At 40.9% G+C, this 22720-nt stretch overlaps 1 protein-coding gene across 1 annotated transcript; it reads left to right on the top strand.

The window, feature by feature from the left end:
* Positions 1 to 21615: 21615 nt before the first annotated feature.
* On the top strand, positions 21616 to 22215 carry LOC111887512 (uncharacterized). Its single transcript, XM_023883680.1, has one exon. The coding sequence runs from the start codon at positions 21616 to 21618 to the stop codon at positions 22213 to 22215; it is 600 nt and encodes a 199-aa protein (XP_023739448.1).
* Positions 22216 to 22720: the final 505 nt, after the last annotated feature.

Here is a 22720-nt window from a genome sequence, read left to right as displayed (position 1 = left end):
TGAGGAAGGGCACTTCAAGCAAGATTGCCCAAAGAGAGAAGGGGCAACAAAGCCAAATGTGCCGCCAAAACCAAAGGCAAGAGCATTCGATATGATCCTAGACGAAGCAGCTGCCGATGCAAGGAATCAGGAATGAGGATCTATGAAGTAGTCATGTAAATAGTACCACGTGGTATGGCCTATTAGAGGCATATTATAGGTTGAATTGGAACACCTATGTAATCGTTTCAAGAAATAATATAAAACCTTCATTTTGTTATCTGATGATTGTGTGATTTGCTACATGTTGACTTGGGAAACTGCGGGACAATACTTAGGACGAGTATGAGTAGGTGTGAAAGGTAGTAGAGGCCTATACTAGCAGAAGCACATGACTCACACTTGGATCAGGAAAGTTCACAAGTTTACCAAGAAGCTAGTAATTGATTTCGTTTTATTCAAGTATGTCGTTACCATCGTTTCGGTAATGACTAAAAAGATGATTGTTATTCCGACCCTAGTGGTCATATCAAATCGAGTCCGACTGAGATGAATATGCTACGTGGTTCAGAGAACCAAGTTTGATGTAGCATCTGACTTAAGTCGGAAGATTCAAATAAAAGATAATCGAAGCAACCAATAGGAGTATTGCGAATTGTCGTTAAAGTAAGAAGCTTGTAGCTAGAAATGCTACATATTGAAATGTGATTGTATCACATTAGAACATGAAGGAAGGTATATTATGTTCTGGAATTTGTCTCTAAGAGACCTGAGTCTGAGCGTTGCAACATACGATGAGAGGTCATTAGAATATAACACATCAGTCCATGATAGTAATAAAAGAACTTATGTTATGTTCATATCCAGTGAGGATCAAGATTGTGACTTGAAGGTCATAATTTGGAGTCTAACATGAGATAGGGAGCAAGTGCAAGATCGAGCACCGCCTGCAGTCAGGAAGTTTTAGAGTTAGATACTTGTTCGAAGAAATATCAAAGTTACGGTTATTACTTAGGATAAAGAGGTAACATATGGAGTCATCATGTGAGCCCTGTTTTGTTGATGATTCCGGGACGTAATCATCCTAAGGGGGGGGATAATTGTAATGCCCCTAGATCCGGGCCAGTCAATTTAGAGGCAATAAGTGTCGAAAACGACTTTTCGGCAAAATACTATTTATAATAAATAGTCATGACCAAGTTGTAGAATATGTCTCAATGTTTCCGTACATATAAAGAACGCCGAAATCCGAGTTATAACGAAGAAGTTATGGCACGTCGAAGTTTTACGGTAAAACCGGCACGACACCAGGAAGCGTAAATACTAAATTTACGATGGAGCAATTTTTAGCCTTAGTGATCTAAACCAAAGTTGTAGTATACATTAAACCGAGAACATCCATAAAAAGAACGCCCAAATCTAACTTCGTATGAGGAAGTTATGATTTTTTTTAAGATTTGGCTTAGCAGTGCACGACCCGAAACTCAAATTTTAGTTCAAGCGGTTTTTGGCTTACGCGACCTAAATGAGAGTTGAAGATCTCATTAATAGGAACTCAACGGTAAAAAGATAGACGAAAACGGATTCCGTATGAAGAAGTTACGAATTCTTCGCGATCATTTAACAGTCTAAACGCCTTTGAATGTTAAATTTGAGATCGGTCGAGAATTAGCCGACGGAGTCCAAATGAAAGTTGTAGATCTTGATTTTACGTACGCGTTGAAAAAAAGAACATCCAAAACGGAGCTCGTATGTGAGAGTTATGATTTTTATAAGTTTGAAGGCTGATACGCGATAGGGGTGACGTGGTACCACCAAAATTGGACACGTGGCACCACTAGAAGGCTGCCACATGCCCCAAATCAGTGAGTAGGTCGTCCTACTTGGCGAGTCGATCAGGAATTCAGCCTATAAATAGAGGTGTCAGGTTCCTCCATTTCCCACACCTTTCCCCACTTCTTTCTCTCTCTAAACTCTTTCTCTCTCTAAGCCTCCCTAACCCCCCAAAGCCTAGGGTAACTCCCTAGCACGAGGCGGGAGCCCCAGAGCGCCCGAAGGCTCCGAGAAAAGAGTCTTTCAGCTCGGGAACGTTGCTCCAGCGAAACCTGGCTATGCAAAAAAAACCCACTGTAAGTGAGTTATGTCTACGCTATTTTTAATATAGCTTCTAATTAATTATAGTAATGTTATTAGGACCTTATAATAAGTACTTGGGCTATTATTATGGGTTATATAAGTATCGTTTAACGCTTATAGAATAGTAATAATAGCTAGACTATTAATTAGTCTCGGTGAATATTAGACTAAACTCTAGTGGTAATGATACTAGGTTTTGTCCGAGGAAAATTGTTTTAAGAGTAACGAAGTGCTATCGGAGTACCGAGTCACCACCTTACCAAGTGAGTGCATGGTCCCTTTCATCTTACACATAGATATGAAGTATTTAATATAAATTACGTGCTATGTGTGCATCTTGTCTGAATACTTGCGGTCTATGCTGGGTGAGAGATTTTTATACATGTTTTAAATGTTTTAAATTGTATACGTATTTTTATATCTACAAAATATGTTGGGTAAAATATGGGTAGATGAAGGACGAGGGGTGAAAGCTGAAATAGAGGATCATTAGTAGTATGGACCTAGTGCCCTATAGGTATACATTGGCATCAGTGGACCTAGTACTCTATAAATGAGCACTGGTAGCTGCGCCACAACCCGTAGATGATTTAGATCTACGGTAAACCTCCTAGAAGTTGCGCTCTCAGGACAGTATCGGAAACCGCACCTAATAGGGAGCCTTATGACCATGACAGTAGCGTCTAAAGGTCAATACCGGCAGAAGCGCCTCATAGAAAATGTCCCAATTCTGGCAGTTGCGCCTAAGTGAAAATATTAGCAGTTGCGCTTGACCAATGTGTCATTGGCAACAATGGACTTCATGTTGTTTCGTTAGGATGATCTTTAGGAATGAATGAATGAGAAATAGCTGATTCTTAGGGTAGATCCTTAAGAATAAAGAAGATAATGGGGATGGGTAATTGGGTTGATTGTTTTATTGTTTAAACATAATAATTATATTATTGTGGGTTTAAAACCCTATGTACTCACCAGGTTTCCCAACCTGACCCACTTAGTTTATTGATATCACAGGTATTGATATGAAGTCACATTACACTGAGAGATTTAAAAGAGATGTAGATCACTAGTGTAAATGAATGTAAGTTCTGTTTATGCTTATGTTTCTGTATTGACGATGACATCCCAAATGTTTTAAAAGTGAATAAAAATATATTTCTTTAGAAATGCTTTGATAACGCGATTATCATGTATTTCTGGGAACAAATTCGACAACATTTTTATTAAAAGAGATACTCTGATTTTTATAAAGAATAAACAAAATCGGTTGTTTCTGGCCTTGAAAATGGGGGTGTCACACTGTCCAACCGTGCTTCTTTTATTCTAGGGTTTAGTATTTAAGTTGCATGTATGCAGTCTTTGTAAAAAAACGCTTTGATTATTTTTTCTGATTCAGTTTTTGTAAACCCTAGCTCGCTCTAAAGTGGAAGTTCTTCATCGAGCTCTGCTGAGGCGTGACTATATTTGAATCATAAGCACAACGTTGAGTCTATTATGTGTTCATCATATCATTGTGTTTGTTTTTGTTTGATCTTTATCTTTTACCTGTGAAATATCTAATCGATCTAAGTTTTATTCTCTTCAATTGGTATCAGAGCAGGAAACTGTGTAATTAATACATATCTCTTCTGTCGAAGAAGTTATTAGGGTTTTAATTCCGCATTGATTGATATTAATTGAGTCGTCATTCCATATTGACGTATCTCATTAATCATCAGTCTTACTCTAATTGATAAAATTACAAGTCTGGTCTTTAAAACATGTAATCGATCAAACACTATCACAATGTCCATGGATGATTCTCAATCCAATCCGATCAACATCTCTAACAGCATTGGTTCAACTACAGGGATTCCAATATTGTATACTCAAGATTATGAAGTTTGGACGCATCATTTTGAAGATTATGTGATTGGATCGGAAGATAACGGGTACTTGATCTGTGAAGCAATCACTATCGGCCCATTCGCTCACTCAAGCACCTCAAAGATTGTCAAAACTCAGAAGGAGTACAATCAGCTTGTTAACGATGTAAAAGATATTCCTCAAGATGAGAAGGAAAAGTTTCAATGCAACATCAAGGCCTTGAGGATGATCAAGTTTGCTCTGCAGTCAGATACTTTCCGTTTGGTGAGTTTGTGCGCTACTTCTAAAGAGATATGGGACAGGCTAAAAGATATGTATTCCACTGATGAAGATCTGGAACATTCCATTCAAACTCTTTTGCTTTCTAAATTTGGTGATTTCAAAATGAAGCCCGAAGAGAAACTGGTTCAGGCTTTTGATCGCTTTAATCATCTTTTAAGTAAGATGATAAAGCATGGGATCGAAAGGAAGGTTATAGAACAAAAGGTTACATTCATGAATGGTTTGAGATCTGAATGGATGGCTGTCGTATCCACTGTTAAAGCACATGAACAGTTCAAATCGTATTCTCTAGCAAAGCTGGTGGGAATTTTGAAATCCCATGAAAATGCAATGTCTAAGGAAACGAATGTGGTTTCTAGTTTGGGTTCGTTAGCCCTTGTTTCAAAAGGGAAGAGTTCAGTTGAAGAAGAAGAGGAATTGGATCTTGCTGACTACGATCTAACTGGTGAATAATATGCCATGATGGTATCCAATCCTAGAAATTTCATTAAAAGAAAGTTCCCAGCCAACAAGAACCGAAACTGGCAGGGAAGTTACAGCTCTGAAAAGGTTAAGGAGGAACCGAAGATGGTGTCGAAGTCAGAAGAGTCAAAGAAAGAGGTGAAAGTTGTTGGAGATTCAGGGCTTGATTGTCATTACTGTGGAGGCAAGAACCATTTTGCAAAAGACTGTATGTTGAATAAGAAAGTAGAAAAGATATATGATGATGATGAGGAAGCGATCCTTCTGAGACGAATGGAGGAAATCAAGAAAAGAAAGTCTACTGCTAATAACATAACCATGAATGCTTTGATTGTATAGGATACATGCAATCGTGATGAATTTGGTGGTGTGGAAGTATGGTCCACGGACTCCGAGGATGAAGAAGTGAGAAAACCCACTCATGGCAAGGTGATGTTGGTAAAAGAAGAAACTGTTGCAAGAAGATGTTTGATGGTGACTGAAGGTGTATCTCAGATGAGAGGATATACAACCGATGGTGGGATAGAAGGCGAGAAGGAGCGAGAGGACAGGTGTTTTGCTGCTAAACCTATTAGTGCATAGATCAACGAACGTGATGAGTTGATCAAGAAGGTACAAAATATTCTTGCTTCTCTAAATATACCTATTACTAACTATGAAAAGGAATTAAATAACTTAAAATCTAAATTTTCAAGCATAAGTAGCAGTCTTACCCAAACCCGTGTCACAAATTCTAACCTGAATGATCAATTAGCAGGATATCGTCGAAGAGTGAGGAAAGGAGGATGTAGCTGGATTGAGCTGAAGGAGAAAGAGTTGATTAGGTCTAAGGATGAATCGATTTATTTGCAAAGAGACAATCTTAAATTTTTAAAACAACGAAATGTGTTTTGTTTGATTGCTAAAAGACTTTATTTTAATATTACTCAGTTGCATCTTGATTGTGAAATAGGAAAGAAGATACATCGCATGATTTTACCCTTCCTTAAGTTAAAGGAGGATGAAATCAATGTTGAAGCTTACAACTATGAAAGCGTTGTATCTTCTGACGAGGTCTCTCCTGCATATAAAATCGTTCTTCACAAAAATGAATCCTACATAAAGTCCAAAGACCACAAGGACATGCTCAAAAATGTGTTAGATGAGAATGATAAATTAAAGTTAAGAACCGAAACTGTACATAAATTTGGCTCATTAAATGCCAAATTAAGTTCAGAAAATAAAATTGATGTTGAAAATGCATCTGAACTTAATGGGGATGATGATCTAAGTGAAATCTCTGTAGAGGATTTGGTGGACTGTTCAGAATTTATCAAAAGAGAACCTGAAACACGCAAAAATCTGATTTCTGAAAATTTTGTTGAGTTCGCTCGCTGATCAACAGACAAGACCAAAACTCTCAAAGATAAAGTTGTTGTGTATCAAAAGGTACAAACCACTCCAAATCAAGTATACACAGTTCTAGGAGTCACTCCACAACAAACCGCAGAACTGACAGCTATAGTGGAAGAAGATAATGTAGATGGATGTGATGAGCTCTTCTGGTCAGCCCCAATAGATAATGCTGATGAGACAAAAGGTCTATTTAGAAGACCTCATGGAGAGTGAAAGGTAGATATGTGCCAAGCAAAAGTGGCACCAAAACATAATTGGGCAAATCGGTGCAAACTACCAATGAAACATCTTCAAAAAAGAGCGAAAACTATGCTCACGCTTCAAAGGAAAAGGCTAACATCCACAAAAATCCAAAATAGGTGGCAGATCGAAAACACCAACGAAATCTGAGATACAAGAAGAATCTCTCATAAAGAAAACAATTTTGGAGATCACAAAATCCTCACTATGTCAGGAACGAAAGGAAGCATAAGTCTCAAGAGGAATCAAAGAACTGAAAGGGTAGTTTCGGTCCCTTGACTGAAAGGAACCAAAAGGGTACTTTCGGTCTCATGACTAAAGGGAACCAAAAGGAGAGTTTTGGACCTCAAACCAATATCAACCAAAAGAGTAGTTTCGGTCCTCTACCCAATATCAACCGAAAGAGAGGTCTCGATCCTCTACCCTATATCAACGGAAAGAGCGTTTTCGGTCCCCAAACTAATAGTAACCGAAAGAGCGGTTTCGGTCCTCAACCATGCAAGTTAAATCAGATGAACAAAAGACCCAATGTCACTTCTAAACCCAACTCTTCTCATTCTCATTCTTATTCCTCAAAAGATTTAAAGGGAAAAGGAAAGCTCTATCGAGAAGATGACAAAAGTCCAAAAGAGACACAAAAGAATGTTGACGTCAAAATCTCAAAACCTACGTCCAATGAACCTAAACCAACCAAAATTAAAGTATTCACAATAAAAAGAAAAGATGAAACAACTTTAGTTAAACGTACTTATTTGGTTGATATCTCTCTTACTATTTCCTGTCCTGTAAAAGCCTCACAAGGACCCAAGAAACTTTGGGTTCCTAAATCTGCTTAATATTTTGCAAGTTATTAGTGACGAGCAGTTTGACGAAGAATGGTATATTGACAGTGGCTGCTCACGTCACATGACAGGAAGGAAGGAAGAACTGAGGGAGTTTCGGTCTCTCAAGGATGGTGGTATTGTAAAGTATGGCAACAACTCATTTGGTACTATCAAAGGCTATGGAATGATCACCAATGGCGATTTCTCGATAAGAAAGGTAGCTTATGTTGAAGGGCTCCAACACAACCTTATCAGTGTATCACAGCTGGTAGTTGGTACTGGATTGAAGGTATCGTTTGATGATAAAGGATCATAAATAGTTGAGAAGAAGTCAAATAATATTCTGCTGAAGTCAAAGCGAAAGGGGGAAATGTACCCTTTAAACCTCAACCTAATTCGAGGCAAACCAATAGTCTGTTTACTCACGAAGGTTCACTCAAATGAAAGTTGGTTATGGCATCGAAGACTCTCTCATCTTAATTTCAAGGATATCAACAAGCTAGTTTTAGGAGATCGTGTTCGAGGTCTTCCTGTTCTTAAATTCAATAAAGATCACCTATGCGTAGCCTGTGAAATAGGAAAGCAGAGTAAACAAAGTCGTCCCTCTATTATCAATACAAAGGTAATAGAACCATTGGAGCTATTGCACATCGATCTATGTGGTCCTTCTTCCATTGAAAGCATTGGTGGTAACAAGTATATTCTGGTCATAGTGGACGATTTCTCTCGATTCACTTGGGTGTTCTTCTTGAAGCAAAAATTTGAGGCTACTCCAAAGCTCAAGCTCTTCATAAAACAGATAGAAATTCAACTGAGGAAAGTCGTTCGTAATGTAAGAAGCAACAACGGCTTGGAATTCAAGAACAAAGATTTTGAAGAGTTTCTTGCTGAGAAAGGAACGACACATAATTTCTCATCCCCCTATACTCCACAGCAGAATGGTATTGTTGAAACGCAAAACCGGTCTTTGTGTGAAGCAGCTCGAACGATGTTATGCTTCGCATCATTGCCTTTATATTTCTCAGATGATGCAATCACTGCTGTTTGTTACACTTAGAATAGATCATATCTGAACAAGCGATTCTCTATCACTCCCTACGAAATCTTGAACAATCACAAACCGAATGTGAAATTATTCCATGTGTTCGGTTCAAGATGCTTCATCTTCAACTCTAAAGAGAATCGAAATAAGTTTGATGCTAAGGCAGATGAAGCAATATTCTTAGGTTACTCTCTGAATTCTAAAGCATATAGAGTTCTAAACAAGCGCTCTAAGAAGATTGAAGAAACATACTATGTCACTTTTGACGATAGCTATGTTAAGAAGATGAAGACAACCGAAGGTGCCATACAGGAAATCTTTCAAAAGACTTGTCAAGTTACAACCTCTATTTCAAATCTTTTCGAGCAATATATGCTTCTTTTTGACGATCCTCAAACAACAATTGATTCTAAATCAACGGCGAAAGACAACAAGGTTGATAGTCTAAGGCAATCATCGATGTTGTTTCTCAAAAGATGGCTAATGATACACCTAAAGCATCCGAGAGGCCAGACGGAAGCGAACCTTCAAATGACCATCCTAATGTCTAGGGGGAGGGTCCGTTACTTCAACATGATCAAAGTTCATCATTCCAGGGGGAGAATTTATCATCACAATCATCAAGCTTCTTTGAGAATCCAATAGAAGGAGAAGATACTAATCCAGATTCTGAACAGGCGTCATCCTTTGAGGGGGAGAACACCAATGTCAATGATGATGACATGCTATCAGAATTGGAAGAAGAAATCAATGCATAATTGGATCCCTCTTGTGATCCAAATTACCCGCCGCTTATTAAATGGACAAAAGATCATCCTCAAAGTCAAATTATTTGGGAATCTTCTGAAAAGGTGTTAACTCGATCTTAGATCAAAGCGAAACAAGCTGCACTATTTTCTCAAGTGGATTTTTGTATGTTCAACTCCTTTGTTTCCAAAGTTGAACCAAAGACTGTTAATTCAACACTTGATCATTATGACTGGGTGCAAGCCATGTAAGATGAGTTAAATGAATTTGAAAGAAATAAAGTATGGCGTCTTATTACAACTCCAAAAGATGCTTCAGTTGTAGGTCTCAAATGGGTATTTAGAAACAAGATGGATAAGGAGGGGAACGTGATTCGTAACAAAGCTCGGTTGGTTGTGAAAGGCTACTGTCAGGAAGAAGGTATCGACTATGAAGAAACCTTCGCTCCCATTGCAAGATTAGAGTCCGTTCGTATCTTTCTTGCCTACGTTGCACACAAAAACTTTGAAGTCTATCAGATGGACGTCAAGTCTGCCTTTCTCAACGGAGAACTTGAAGAAACTGTGAACGTTGAGCAACTGCCAGGCTTCGTGAACGAGAAGTATCCAGATCACTGCTACATACTTGATAAAGCGGTATACGGCCTAAAACAGGCTCCCAAGGCATGGTATGAAACTCTAACTCGATTCTTAAATATGTCTAAATTCAAACAAGGTTCGGTTGACCTAACCTTCTTTCGAAAGAGAGAGAGGGTAACCACCTTATGATAGTCCAAATTTATGTTGATGACATCATCTTTGGCCCCACGAATCCCAGCTTAACAGCTAAATTCAGGAAGTTGATGGAAACTAAATTTGAGATGAGCTCAATGGGTCCTATTAACTTTTTCCTTGGCTTAAACATTAGACAGGGACCCGAAGACATTTTTATTAATCAGGAGGCATACACCAAGACATTATTGGCTAAATTTGGTATGACGGGGGACTCCAAAGTTAAAGTTCCAATGGCTTTTGGGACAAAGCTTACGCCCTCATTGGAGAAGCCAGCCGCTGACATGGCGCTCTACCGTCAAATGATTGGGTCTCTAATGTATCTCACAGCCAGTAGACCTGACATCATGTTTTCATTCTATTACTGTGCCAGATTCCAAGCTAACCCACGAGAACCTCATTTGCAAGCTGTGAAAAACATCTTTCGCTATCTGAAGCGAACTTCCTCTCTCGGTCTGTGGTATCCAGCCAACTCAGGATTCTTTGTTCAAGCGTTCTCAGACGCTGACCTAGGTGGTTGTGGATTAGATCGTAAAATCACCACTGGAGGATGCCAATTTCTAGACGGTAAATTGGTTAGCTGGCAATCGAAGAAACAAACTTGTGTTTCTCTCTCTACTGCAGAAGCTAAATACATCCCTACAACATCATGCACATCTCAAGTTGTATGGATACAAAGTCAGCTAAGAGATTACGGGCTGAACATGAAGAAAATCCCACTATATTGCGACTCTGAAAGTGCAATTAGGATTTGTCATAACCCAGTGCAACACTCAAAGACCAAACATATAGCACTGAGGTATCACTTTATTAAGGATCACGTGGAAGATGGCAATGTGGAAATTCACTTTGTAAGGACAACTGATCAACTGGCAGATATATTCACTAAGTTTTTTTACCTGAAGCAAGCTTCAACAAGATTTTTCAAGGCTAAGGAATGATGGAAGCAAAATCAGTACCAAAATCGCCTTCGCTTCAATAAAGGTAAGAAGCGAAATAGAGCGAACCGAAATGAACCGAACGTTCGGTCTATTTCGGGTGAAGCTCGACCAAGAACCGAAATGAACCGAACGTTCGGTCTATTTCGGGTTCGATCCTTCTGAACTTTTTCGCTTCTTTTTCTTCTCAAGGCATTTTCATTGTATTACCATGTACATTCTTTTAAATACTTTTTTTATATTCATAAAATTCAAAAATATTTTCCTTTTTGTTCAATTAAATATTTATCACAAAATACAAAAATATTTTTCGTTGTAATCAATTTTTTGAAGTGTTATTCTCAATAATGAAGATCAACAAGGTATGATTTCTTTTCTACACACGTTCTATACATCCCTAGAAGCATGTTGCTGCATGTTGACTAAAGCCTCAAAAGATTTTGAGTGAAGCCTTAATAACATGATATATACAAATCATGTTTTCCCAAGCTAGGCTGTTCACTCTAATGATGAGCTACCTTACTCTACTCACATTGAGCTTAGACTTTTCTGCTTAGTCCTTCTTTTATAGCAGAGGTACATTTGTTTCTTATACCACCTCCATCATTTTTCTCCATTATACTTCATCTCACCAACATAACCCTTGAGACTCTCAGTATTTACCACTGAGGTTTATGGTTATACAAAAATCTGTGTTAATGATCTTAGTTTCGTGTTACTATGTACTAAGTGAAACCCACCATTCAATACCATTAATGAATTGACGGTACATGAACTATATGTTTCGACTGAAATCTCTTTTTTTTTGAGTGATTCTTCTGAAACATTCTATTACCAAGAATTTTTCTTCCCCAAGGATACAGTTAATTTTTTTTTTGAGATTTCTCACCTATCCAACAGTCAATACATATCTTTCCTACCTACTTGTTCAACAGATCACATTCATCTCACAAGTACTTCGTTCAGTTTCGGTCTTATATCAAGTATCGAAATCATGAATTGAAGTGAAAGCCACCCGTTATAAGCTTTAACTTAAAAGATGCCTTTCAATACTTCTTAACAAGTACTTGATCGTTATTTAATGGGAAACCTCACAAGCTCTTTAAAGTCTCTCTTGAATTTGAAGGAAGAAATTTGTGCCCAGAATCAGTTGCTTTATGTCTTTTTCAGACATCACAATTTATCCCAAAAAGTTTGCTTTGTTTCTTTATCTTTTACACTCCTTGCACGAAAATTTTTAATATTCCAAAATCTGGTTCTATTAATGGTGATTTACTTGTTCCAACTTCGTTTCATCAAGTATTTCAATGCTCGATAAAGTTAAAAGCGATGACAGTTCATGTGGAATATGGGGTGACGATTGGGATAAAGTTAAGGGTGACTCAGCAGCTATCCAATCGTTTCGACGATTTGAAAAATCACATTTTATGGAATGTCGTGCAAAAAGGAAACTTCCTTTCTCTTTCCTGCATCATCATCGGGTATGACAACTGTTCATCCATCAAATCAGGCGTAGTTACCAATTAACTCCAAGCACTCAGCCAGATTTTTCTCTCTCCTCTTAGTACGTATAAAAGGGTCAGGCACTCTCCACTTTACCCTTTTATCACTCACAAAATCTCTCAAAGAACAACGGCGATTTATCTCACTTTTCATCATCTTCTCCAAGCTTTAACAATGGCAGACTCTTCTTCTGTTCATGATACCTCTGTTCACCAAAACCTTCTCACCATCAAACCTCAACAAAACCTGATCATCGATCTTACTCCCTTCGTCTATAAACCCTACATGCTCTATGGCGTCGAGTGTCTCAAATACTCGCCTCTCGTCGATGCTCTGACCAAAGTTGAAGTCGTTCCCATGTCCTGCCTCTCACTCATCTACTCCACTGCCTATTACGACAAAGCTGCTGAAAGGATTCACTTTGAAGTCCACAACGAGAAGACTTCTATTTCCAAGCACCGCTTTTGTGCCCTAATTGGTCTCTCTCAAGAACCAAACTTGGTTAACCCTGACTTGATCACTACTAGTCAGCTCTTCTCAATGTTCTATCAAATGGGGTACACTGAAACCCTAACCACCATAACCAAGTTCAAGAAGTCCTGCCTTCCTCCTCAATGGAATGATCTATTTACTCTACTGTTCAAAGGACTCTCTGAGCGAAGCGTCGGCTCAGATGGGGCAAGCAAGTCATTCATGACTGTGCTTTATGGTCTATATCATGGGATAGATCTGGACTATGGGTCCATCATCTGGCAACAGTTAATCCAAAGCTTATACTCCTCCTCAAGACACCCAGAAATCTCATGTGGCAGGTACTGGTCAATCATCACCAAGTAGGCAATGGATCTTCTTCACGTTCTAATCATGGCGGATTCTCTTCTCTCCTCTATCAGCACTTTTCACACAACCAAGATAATCGTCACGGATCCTACCAAGTACTCCTTTATCGGCTCCATTCCTGAGACCATGCTTTCCCGTGTGTCTACAGCAAGTAATGTCTTGCAACAATACATGAAGATTCCTTCTTCGGGTCCAAGGGAGCTTACACTAGCCATTGTTCGCTCCATTCATGAGGCTGACAAGCCAGCTAAATGGGGAAAGAAGGCTGACACTTAGAAGGAGTCGAAGGTGACAAAAACAACCAAGGGGCAAACCCCTAAGAAGTGAAAGTCTGACAAGGCTGCTCCGTCCCAGCCTCAACCAAAAAAGCAGAAGAAGCCTGCTCGGAGACTCATACTCCCATCTTTAAGTGATTCAGACTCAGAGTATGTTCCTCCCAAATATAAATCTGCTCCTCCTTCAGAATCTGAAAGCGAAAGCTCCGATGATGAGGCTTCGGGTCGTGGTGATACCCCGCCTCGCTCCCCTACCCCAGAAATTCCAGTTCGCTCCCTACCTCCTTCTCCTCCACCTGTTACTATCCCAATATCCATCCCTCCTATATTTCATATCCCTACATCTCAACCATCAACCTCAACTCCCATCCCCACTCCAATCTTCAGAGACACTACCACTACCACCACTACTCATTCTACAGCTCCCACCCCACCTGTTACAACCGAACCACCTGTTACAACCGAACCACCTGTTACAACCGAATCACCAGTAACAACCGACCCTCCTGTTAATACCAAACCCTTATCACCATCACCTTCTACTGACACCACCCCAGTTCTAGGCGGTGAGGACTTGGAATTTGATTCCACTTATTTCAGGCCTTACCGTCATCTCAAAGCAGTCAACGACAAACTCGATCAACTGCTCTCCTCTTCTTCATCTGGAGCCTATTCTGATGCTGCTTTAAAGGCTTTATTCTCCTCTGTCGTTCAAGAACACAGTGCCTCTCTTTCTGTTGCAGCTAAGGCTATAGACGCGTCCACTTCACAATGCCAGAAAACCTCCCACGTTGTTGAGGCTTCCACCAAGGAGAGCAAAGAAGTGACCACAAAAGTCGATAAACTAATTTCTGAGGCTCACTTATTTCTGGATTCATTGCAGGCGGCAGCTCAGAAAAATTCTCAAACAGTGAACACTTTGATTGACAATCTTCAGCGTTCTCTTCAAGTTGAACGGTCTAACCTTGAAGCTGCTCATCAAGCAACCGATGCAGCCAATGCCACTCTGCACGACAATGTCAATGATCGATTGACTCAATTGGAGGTAGAGCTGGCTGTTGAGAATCGCATCATGGATGAACTCGACAAAAGAACCTCTCAGATGAAGATACACAATCTCAAACTTCGCATTACCACAGCTGAACTCGATGACTTGAAGTCTGAGAGGGAGGTTATACGAAGCTCTGATGCTGATGTTCACTCCATCTTGCTTCACCTTCTTGAAGCCCATGATCCCATCATTACCATCACCATTCGCAGGCATTTGGCTGACAAACTTCGACCTGCCCTGGACATCCTTAGTCGTATCGAGGGTGTTCCGGTGACTAGCGTCTAGCCGAAACAAGGGGGAGAGAAGGCAGCAAAAACTCAACCTCCTCGTGCACCGAAACCATCTACTGAACCGAAGGGTAATGAATCTTCGGTCAGTAATAGAGACAAGAAGAAGAAGAAAATTGGGGAGGATGACACTGATAATGAAGATGATGTCTATGCTGAAAATCCCGAAAAGCCTTTCAAAAGACAAAACCTTCTGATAAAGAGCTTGAAGAAAGGTTCAAGAAACAAAAGGCTGAGCTGGAGCAGAAGAAAAAGGAAATAGAGCTCCTGGAAAAGAAGAAGTCCATCCTTCCAGAATGGACTCTTGATTCGCTTCAAAGCTGTGCCATTGATGAGCCAAGCACACTTTGGCTTGAGCCTGTGATGTCGTTCGGGCTTGATAACTCCATGGATGCATAGTTTGACATGTCGATCACGCGAAAGTCATTCATCTTTCATTGCTTCAACTCGTCTGTTGCCATCCCGTCTCCAGACCCGAACGTGGATAGGGATCTGTTGGAGTTCTACCTAGAGTTCGCTCAAACCCAGTACTTGACCTGAAGTTCGAAGAAAATTACGAATGTCAAGGTTCTGAAACCCTACTCAGCAAGGAGGTTTGTTAATGTGAAATTCAAGGTAACTCGAGGCTCTGAAGGCTCGGCTCATAACTTCACCCTCGCTGATCTACCGAACCTCAATCTCCACGACTGGATACTCCTCAACAATAATACACCGTCAAATCCACAGGAGTATCAGTCGATCATTGACCATGTCAAGTGAATTCTTGTGTGCTACATTCACGAGATAGTAAAGATGGACCAGGAAATTGCCTCTGCCATTCACATGCGAACCACGATCAAAATTATGGGCAGCGCAGGCAATGTTAATCAGAGGCGAAGGATAGAAATGCATGTTCGCTCTTGTCGACAAACACCTCTTCTCAACTGCTTGCTTGGAGCACATATTGGAGATTATTCAGAGGTGTGATCAGAACACTACAGCTGAAAAGAAGATGTTTACTGATATGCTGAGATGGTACATTCAATTTCGGCAGACTCTTCTTGCTATTATCCCTCGGCTGTTCAAAAAGGTCAAGACTATGAAGTCAACTCAAAGAAAGTGATCTCTCGCCTCATTTGACGCAAAGGGGGAGATTGTTGGGCTTATAGTGTTGCATCATGGGCTCGGTCCTTAGCCCAGTTTTGATTGTTGGTTTGGGTCTGTCCAACCGTGCTTCTATTATTCTAGGGTTTAGTATTTAAGCTACATGCATGCAGTCTTTGTAAAAAAACGCTTTGATTATTTTTTTTGATTCAGTTTTTGTAAACCCTAGCTCGCCTCTACAGTGGAAGTTCTTCATCGAGCTTTGCTGAGGCGTGACTATATTTGAATCATAAGCACAATGTTGATTCTATTCTGTGTTCATCATATTATTGTGTTTGTTTTTGTTTGATATTTATCTTTTACCCGTGAAAGATCTAATCGATCTAAGTTTTATTCTCTTCACTAAGTTCTCCAAGTGAGAGTTCTGGTTGCGCAAGGTGTAGTTTCTTGGGCATCTTGACAACCAGGACGGGATATCGGTTGATCTAGCCAAGGTGGAGGCCATGATGAGGTGGGAGGTTCCAAGGTCTCCATCTGAGATTCAGAGCTTCCTGGGACTGGTAGGCTACTATCGGAGATTCATTCACGACTTCTCCAAGATAGTTGTGCCCCTGACCCGGTTAACGAGGAAAGTCGTGGTCTTTTGCTGGGGGACTGAGCAACAGTCTATGTTTGAGAAATTGAGACAAAGATTATGTGAGGCGTCAATCCTAGCCCTGCTGGAGGGCATGGAGGATTTTTTGTATACTGCGATGCGTCCATCTCGGCTTTGGGCGCGTTATTGATGCAGAGGGGGCATGTTATAGCTTACGCTTCGGGGCAGCTGAAGCCTCACGAGGCGAATTATCCAACGCATGATTTGGAGCTGGGGGATGTTGTTTTTGCCCTCAAGATTTGGTGTCATTACCTCTATGGGGTTCGTTGTACCATTTACACGGACCACAATAGCCTGTGGTATCTCATAGACCGCCAAATCTGAATATGAGGCAGCATCCGTGGCTTAATGTGGTAAAGGATTATGATTGCAAGATCCTCTACCACTCGGGGAAGGCTAATGTCGTGGCCGATGCGCTTAGCCGCAAGGCAGCGCCGATCAGGGACATCTTTTTGAGGATGAAAATTGTGACTCCGTTGTTAGAGCAGATTCGGAAGGCCCAGCAGGAGGCCATGAAGGAGGAGCATTGATAGAGTGAGTGAATTATGAGTCAGGTTTCCTCCTTCGATTATGATCGCCGGGGATTATTGGCTATTCACCGTAGGGTGTGGGTCCCTTATCATGGGGGTGTGCGCCAGGTATTGATGGCAGAGGTGCACAAATCTAGGTTCTCTATCCATCCCGGGGCGACGAAGATGTATAGGGATCTCCGTCTCGATTATTGGTGACCCTGTATGAAGAGGGACATAGCTTGGTTTGTGGAAAGGTGCCTAACCTGCAGGAAGGTTAAGGTTGAGCACCAGAGACCTCACGGAAAGGTCTAGCTGTTGGATATCCCGCTATGGAAGTGGGAGGATAATATTATGGACTACATTACGAAGCTTCCCTGGACCGCACGAGGAGTGGATTCGATTTTGGTCATCGTGGATTGATTGACCAAGAGCGCCCATTTTATTCCGATTCAGGAGAATATTTCGGCGGAAAAGTTGGCCGATATCTATATCAGGGAGGTATTGGCGCGGCACGGGGTGCCAGTTTTAGTGATTTCGAACAGGGACGTGCGGTTCACTTCCAGGTTTTGGAAGAAGTTTCATAACGAGCTGGGTATCCGACTGCATTTTAGCACCGCCTTTCACCCGCAGATGGATGGGCAGAGCGAGCGGACCATCTAGACTCTGGAGGATATGTCGCGGGCGTGCGTTTTAGACTTTGGAGGTAGTTGTGATAGTTACCTTCCGTTGGCTGAGTTCTCCTATGACAATAGCTATCATGCGAGTATCGAACGTCCTCCTTCTGAGAGGTTGTATGGGAGGAAGTGCAGGACCCCGATATGTTGGGGAGAGGTTGGAAAGAGAGTCATAGGGAGTACTGAAGTGGTACACAAGACTATGGAGAAGATCCAACAGGTTTGGAGTAGGCTACAAATTGTTCAGAGTCCGAATAAAAGTTAGGCCGACAAGCGGCGGTCAGACCTAGAGTTTCAGGTCTGGGATATGGTGCTCCTGAAGGTGTCGCCGTGGAAGGGTGTCATTCGGTTCAGGAAGCGGGGAAAGTTGGGCCCCAGCTATATCGGACCCTTCAGGGATTATGGACCGGGTGTGCAAGGTTGCCTATAGGCTGGATCTCCCAGCCAAACCCAGTCAAATTCATAGTACTTTTCATGTCTCCCAGTTACGGAAATGCCTGGTAGACGATTCGGCAGTGGTGCCTTTGGAGGATATTCAGGTTGATGACAGCCTGAACTACATCGAGCGGCCAGTGGCAATCCTTGACAAGAAGTCAAAGGATCTGAGGAACAAGAGAGTGGGGCTGGTAAAGGTGCAGTGGCAGCACCGAAAGGGATCGGAATGGACCTGCGAGCTGGGAGACGAGATAAGGGAGCATTACCCCGAGCTTTTTCGGGATCAAGCATCAGACTTTGGGGACGAAGTCTAAGATAAGTGGGGGAGATTTGTAACACCCGATTCCTGGTACGCAGTTAATTCAAGCATTTCTTGTGTTTTTTCTGGGACTCGACGAGTTGGAGGCCCAACTCGTCGAGTAGAGTCGAGATTTGCAGACAGTTTAAGTGACCTACTTGACGACTCAGAAGACTGACTCAGCGAGTAGGTGTTGTTTGGCTAAAACCCTAAATTAAGGGTTTACACCCTATGTAAACGCCTTATCTCAGCCTCCATCGTCCCTTATACTCCCAAAAGACATCATATCGAAACCCTAGCCGTTTTTGTGAGTTCTAAGGCCATTTTGGTGCTTTTGGTGGGTTTTGAAGTTTGAGAAGAGGAAAGGAGCTTGTGAGACGAAGCCAAAACAAGAAGATCCAGGGTTTGGAACTCATTTTCATCTTATTGGAGGTATGAAGCTAAACCTTTGTCTATAGATCTTGATTTTGGGCATTTTCCTTCATATTTCTAAGCCCTAGAGAGGTTGTATTCGGGATTTAGTGTTGGAAGTCAGTGTATGCTTTAGATATAGGCCTATTGGGGGGTTTTATGGCACAAAGGTTCCCATTTTGTTGCCATGAACACCCCATGCACCTTGGAGGCCATCTTTTATGGCTTTTTGGGCCAAAGACCCCTTCCATGTGTACCAAGTTTGGAACTTTACGTGTAAAATGGTCATTAGGAGGCCATATTAATGGTTTTGGTGTGTTAAGACCCATTTAAATCAATTTGTATAGTGTTGGTCAAGGATGGACTCGACGAGTTGTTCTTGGGACTCGGCGAGTCTCGGTGACCACCAAATCCTTTCTGTGGATGGACCGGTTGTTAGGGAGGAAAGTCCTCTAGATGTTTAGACGCGAAAAAGGACCTGGGAATCATGGGACTCGACGAGTGTATGAGCAGACTCGGTGAGTCCAAGGCAATCTCCCAATCTTTAAAGATGGACTCGACGAGTTGTTCATACAACTCAGCGAGTTGTAGACCGGACATTCTTATGAGGGAGATGAACTTGTCGAGTTCAAGGAAGAACTCAATAAGTTGGATGAAGATGGTCCCAATGGTTTGAATGAAGGAGAACCCGTCGAGTTCTTGCTAGACTCGACGAGTGGAGTCGGGGTTGGATCGGGTTAATGGACTATGGACTCGACGAATTGGTAGACCAACTCGGCTAGTCAGGTCAACTAGTAGTTGAATTTGACCAATGTTGACTTTTCCTGGTTTTGGTATTGACCCGGGTTAGGGTTGTATGTTTTGTTTGATCACTAAAGGGTTGTCGTGTAGGGATTGAGGAGTCGAGGAGAGCCGACCTTCAAGCCGAGGACTGTTCAGACACAACATGACATCGAGGTGAGTTACCTTCCAGTAGAAGTGGGTCTAAGGCACCAAGGTCAGCCCACTAGTAATTGTTAGTTGGGATGATTATCTTTGTGCTAATTGTCTAGTCTATTATTGTTGGATATGTGAGTATGCTAGATTGCTAGATATGTGAGTATGCTAGTTTGCTAGTTGCCATGTTTTATGAGATAGTATCAGTAGAAGGGGACTAGTCCCCAATTCGGTCGTTAGGACCAATGGGTAGGTCAGACACCCTATATATGTCTGACAGCATGATTATGATATGATATTATGTGTTAGTAATAGGGGTGAAATAGTCCCTGTGTTCGGTTGGGATAGACCGGAGGGTAGGTCTGCACCCCCAGAATGACTTCACATGGGTAGGTCAGCACCCCTGCATAGCTTGACATGGGTAGGTCAACACCCCAGAATGGCTTGACATGGGTTGGTCAGGACCCTAGAATGGCTTGACATGGGTAGGACGGGCGCCCCAGAATTGCCCGGCAGTATGTATGCTATGTGATTGCATGGTATGTGGTATGATGGAGGAACTCACTAAGCTTCGTGCTTACAGTTTTAGTTTTTGGTTTCAAATACCTCTTCGTCTAAGGGGAAGGAGCCAGCAGTGTAGTAGTGCACCACACACACACACATGATTTCCGCTTAGCGTTTTCTGGTAATGTACTCTGATATTTTGTTACTTCAAGATGATTTGGTTTTGAGACATGATATTATGTTTTTATGTATTGACATGATCTTGGCGATGTTTTGATAAACTAATTTATAAATCACTTAATTAAAAAGAAAATTTTTGGCCACAAATATTGGGATGTTACAATTCATGTGGGGGATTGTTGGAAAAATAATTGATGAATTGAAACTAATCACCAAAATTGAGGGGTTGAATGGTGTATAATCGAAAATTGATGTTCAATTTTCGGTTACATCTCGTAATTAAGAACAATATTAAATATAATGTTGGATAAGAATTGTGTTTTAATGACAATTTAATTGTTTGTTGGTTATGGTTTGTAGTATAAATACAAACATTCCTCAAGCATTTGAGGTATACCAAATAATGGAACTAACTCTCTTCTTCCCGACTTCATCGTCTACTTTTTCTAGCTACATTGAAGATATAATCTAGGCATATTGAGGGTTCGGGTGGTGTGGAAGAACCACTTCAAACTGTTGTATCTTGGGAAACAAACACATGGTAGCGGACAAATTTGTTTTAAGGACAATGTCTTAAAGGCATGCCTCTGTTTTTTCTGTTTTCTTGTTTACTTTCGTACATTACTGCAATATAATTCCTACAATTTTTTCTCCTATCCATATGAAATTTTATCAAGTGTCACATTTTGATAAAATTAATAATATTTTAAGACACTTGTCATTATTTCATATGGGTAGGAGGATAAATAAGAAGAAAAATAAAATAATATTCAATTTCTCAAAAAATACTATTAGGTTGAAAGCGTTAATGTGTATTATGTTGTTTATATTATTTTGTATTACTAGGTCCATATTAGTTTGTGTATTCTAGCCTATACTTGTATCATGTAATATATATTGATGATAAATGAGAAGGGTTCGTTTTATGGGAAATATACCAATTATCTTGGTATCAGAGCCCTCTTATTCTTTCTCACCCTATCCGCTACTTTCTTCTCCTTCTGTCAATTCCTTCTCATTCTTCTCCTTCAGTCCATCCCTTTTTTTTCTTAAATCATGCCAAACGCATCAAGTTTTGTTGTTCCTAACTCTGAAAAGCCATATGGTATCTCCAACATCAAGGCTTCCATCCTTATTGTCCTTGATCTTGAAAACCTAAATTATGATTCATGGAGAAAGTTGTTTCAGACTCACTGTATAGGTTTTGGAGTGGCCGATCATCTGAAGCCTCCAAGCGGGAAACAAATCATAGATTCAGATGAATGGAATCGCATTGATTCCATTGTGTAGATGTGGATTTTCTGCACTATTTTCGAGCCATTGCTTCAAATGGTTCTCAAGAAGGTAAGTTCTGCTCACGAGATGTGGAGTGATCTAGAGAACCAGTTTCGCACCAACAAAGACACAAAGATCATTCAACTTGACAATGAATTACGCACTATTACTCAAGGTGATTATGATATCGCCTCTTACTGTACTCGAATCAAATCCATTACAAACATGCTTGATAATATTGACTCTATTGTTCCTGAAAAGAACATTGTTATTTATACTATCAACGGATTACATCCCAAGTTCGAGAATGTTGCTACAATCATTCATCATAGTGATCCCCTGCCTTCATTCCTTAAAGTCCGCTCAATGCTCATGGATCAAGAACAACGCCTCAAACAAATTGCTACACCACCCAATTCTAGTGCAACTTCTTCTTCTCCTACTATTTTGATTTCTGAACAGCAACATCAAAACATTAATAATCCTTCTAGTTCGGAAAATTTTAACCACCGAGGTGGTCGAACCAGTGGTCCAGGACGAGGAAGGGGTGGCGAAAGTCGTGGTGGTCGTTGGTCTCACAATTCCAGTCAACATGTTCATACACCACGGACTTGAACTTTGGGTGGTACCCTGTTAATCCTGTTGCTGCAACAGGTCTCCTACCAAGCCCCACTCAACAGCAATGGAATCAGCCCCAGTTAACTCGATGGACTCAACAACAGCGTTGCCCATCTGGTTACCAAAGTGCAAACACCCAGCAAGTATTCTCGGACTAACATACCCCTCCTCCATGGCACTAGTTTCAGCCTTCACCAACGAGTCCAAATCAGCCCACCGTTTTGCTTGAGATGTTCAATACAATGTCACTTAATGATCCTTCGAATGACAGATGGGTGATGGACACTGGGGCGACTTCTCATCTCCAGTCCAATGTAGGTATACTTAATTTCGTTTGAAATAATAGTTTTAATTCTCCTTCGGTTTTAGTTGGAAATGGGTCTAAAATACCTGTAAGTAATTTCGGTCACTCTTTCCTTCCTCATTACAACCCGTATCGTCCTCTTATCCTTAAAAATGTGCTTATCACTCCTCAAATCATAAAAAAAAACTATTTTTTTTG

The sequence above is a fragment of the Lactuca sativa genome, chromosome 6, assembly GCF_002870075.4.
Source record: "Lactuca sativa cultivar Salinas chromosome 6, Lsat_Salinas_v11, whole genome shotgun sequence".
NCBI lineage: Eukaryota > Viridiplantae > Streptophyta > Magnoliopsida > Asterales > Asteraceae > Lactuca > Lactuca sativa.
This window is presented reverse-complemented; position numbering and strand designations above follow the sequence as displayed.

Coding starts and splice junctions, on each gene's coding strand:
- LOC111887512 (XM_023883680.1), top strand. CDS start 21,616: ATGTGGATTTTCTGCACTATTTTCGAGCCATTGCTTCAAATGGTTCTC.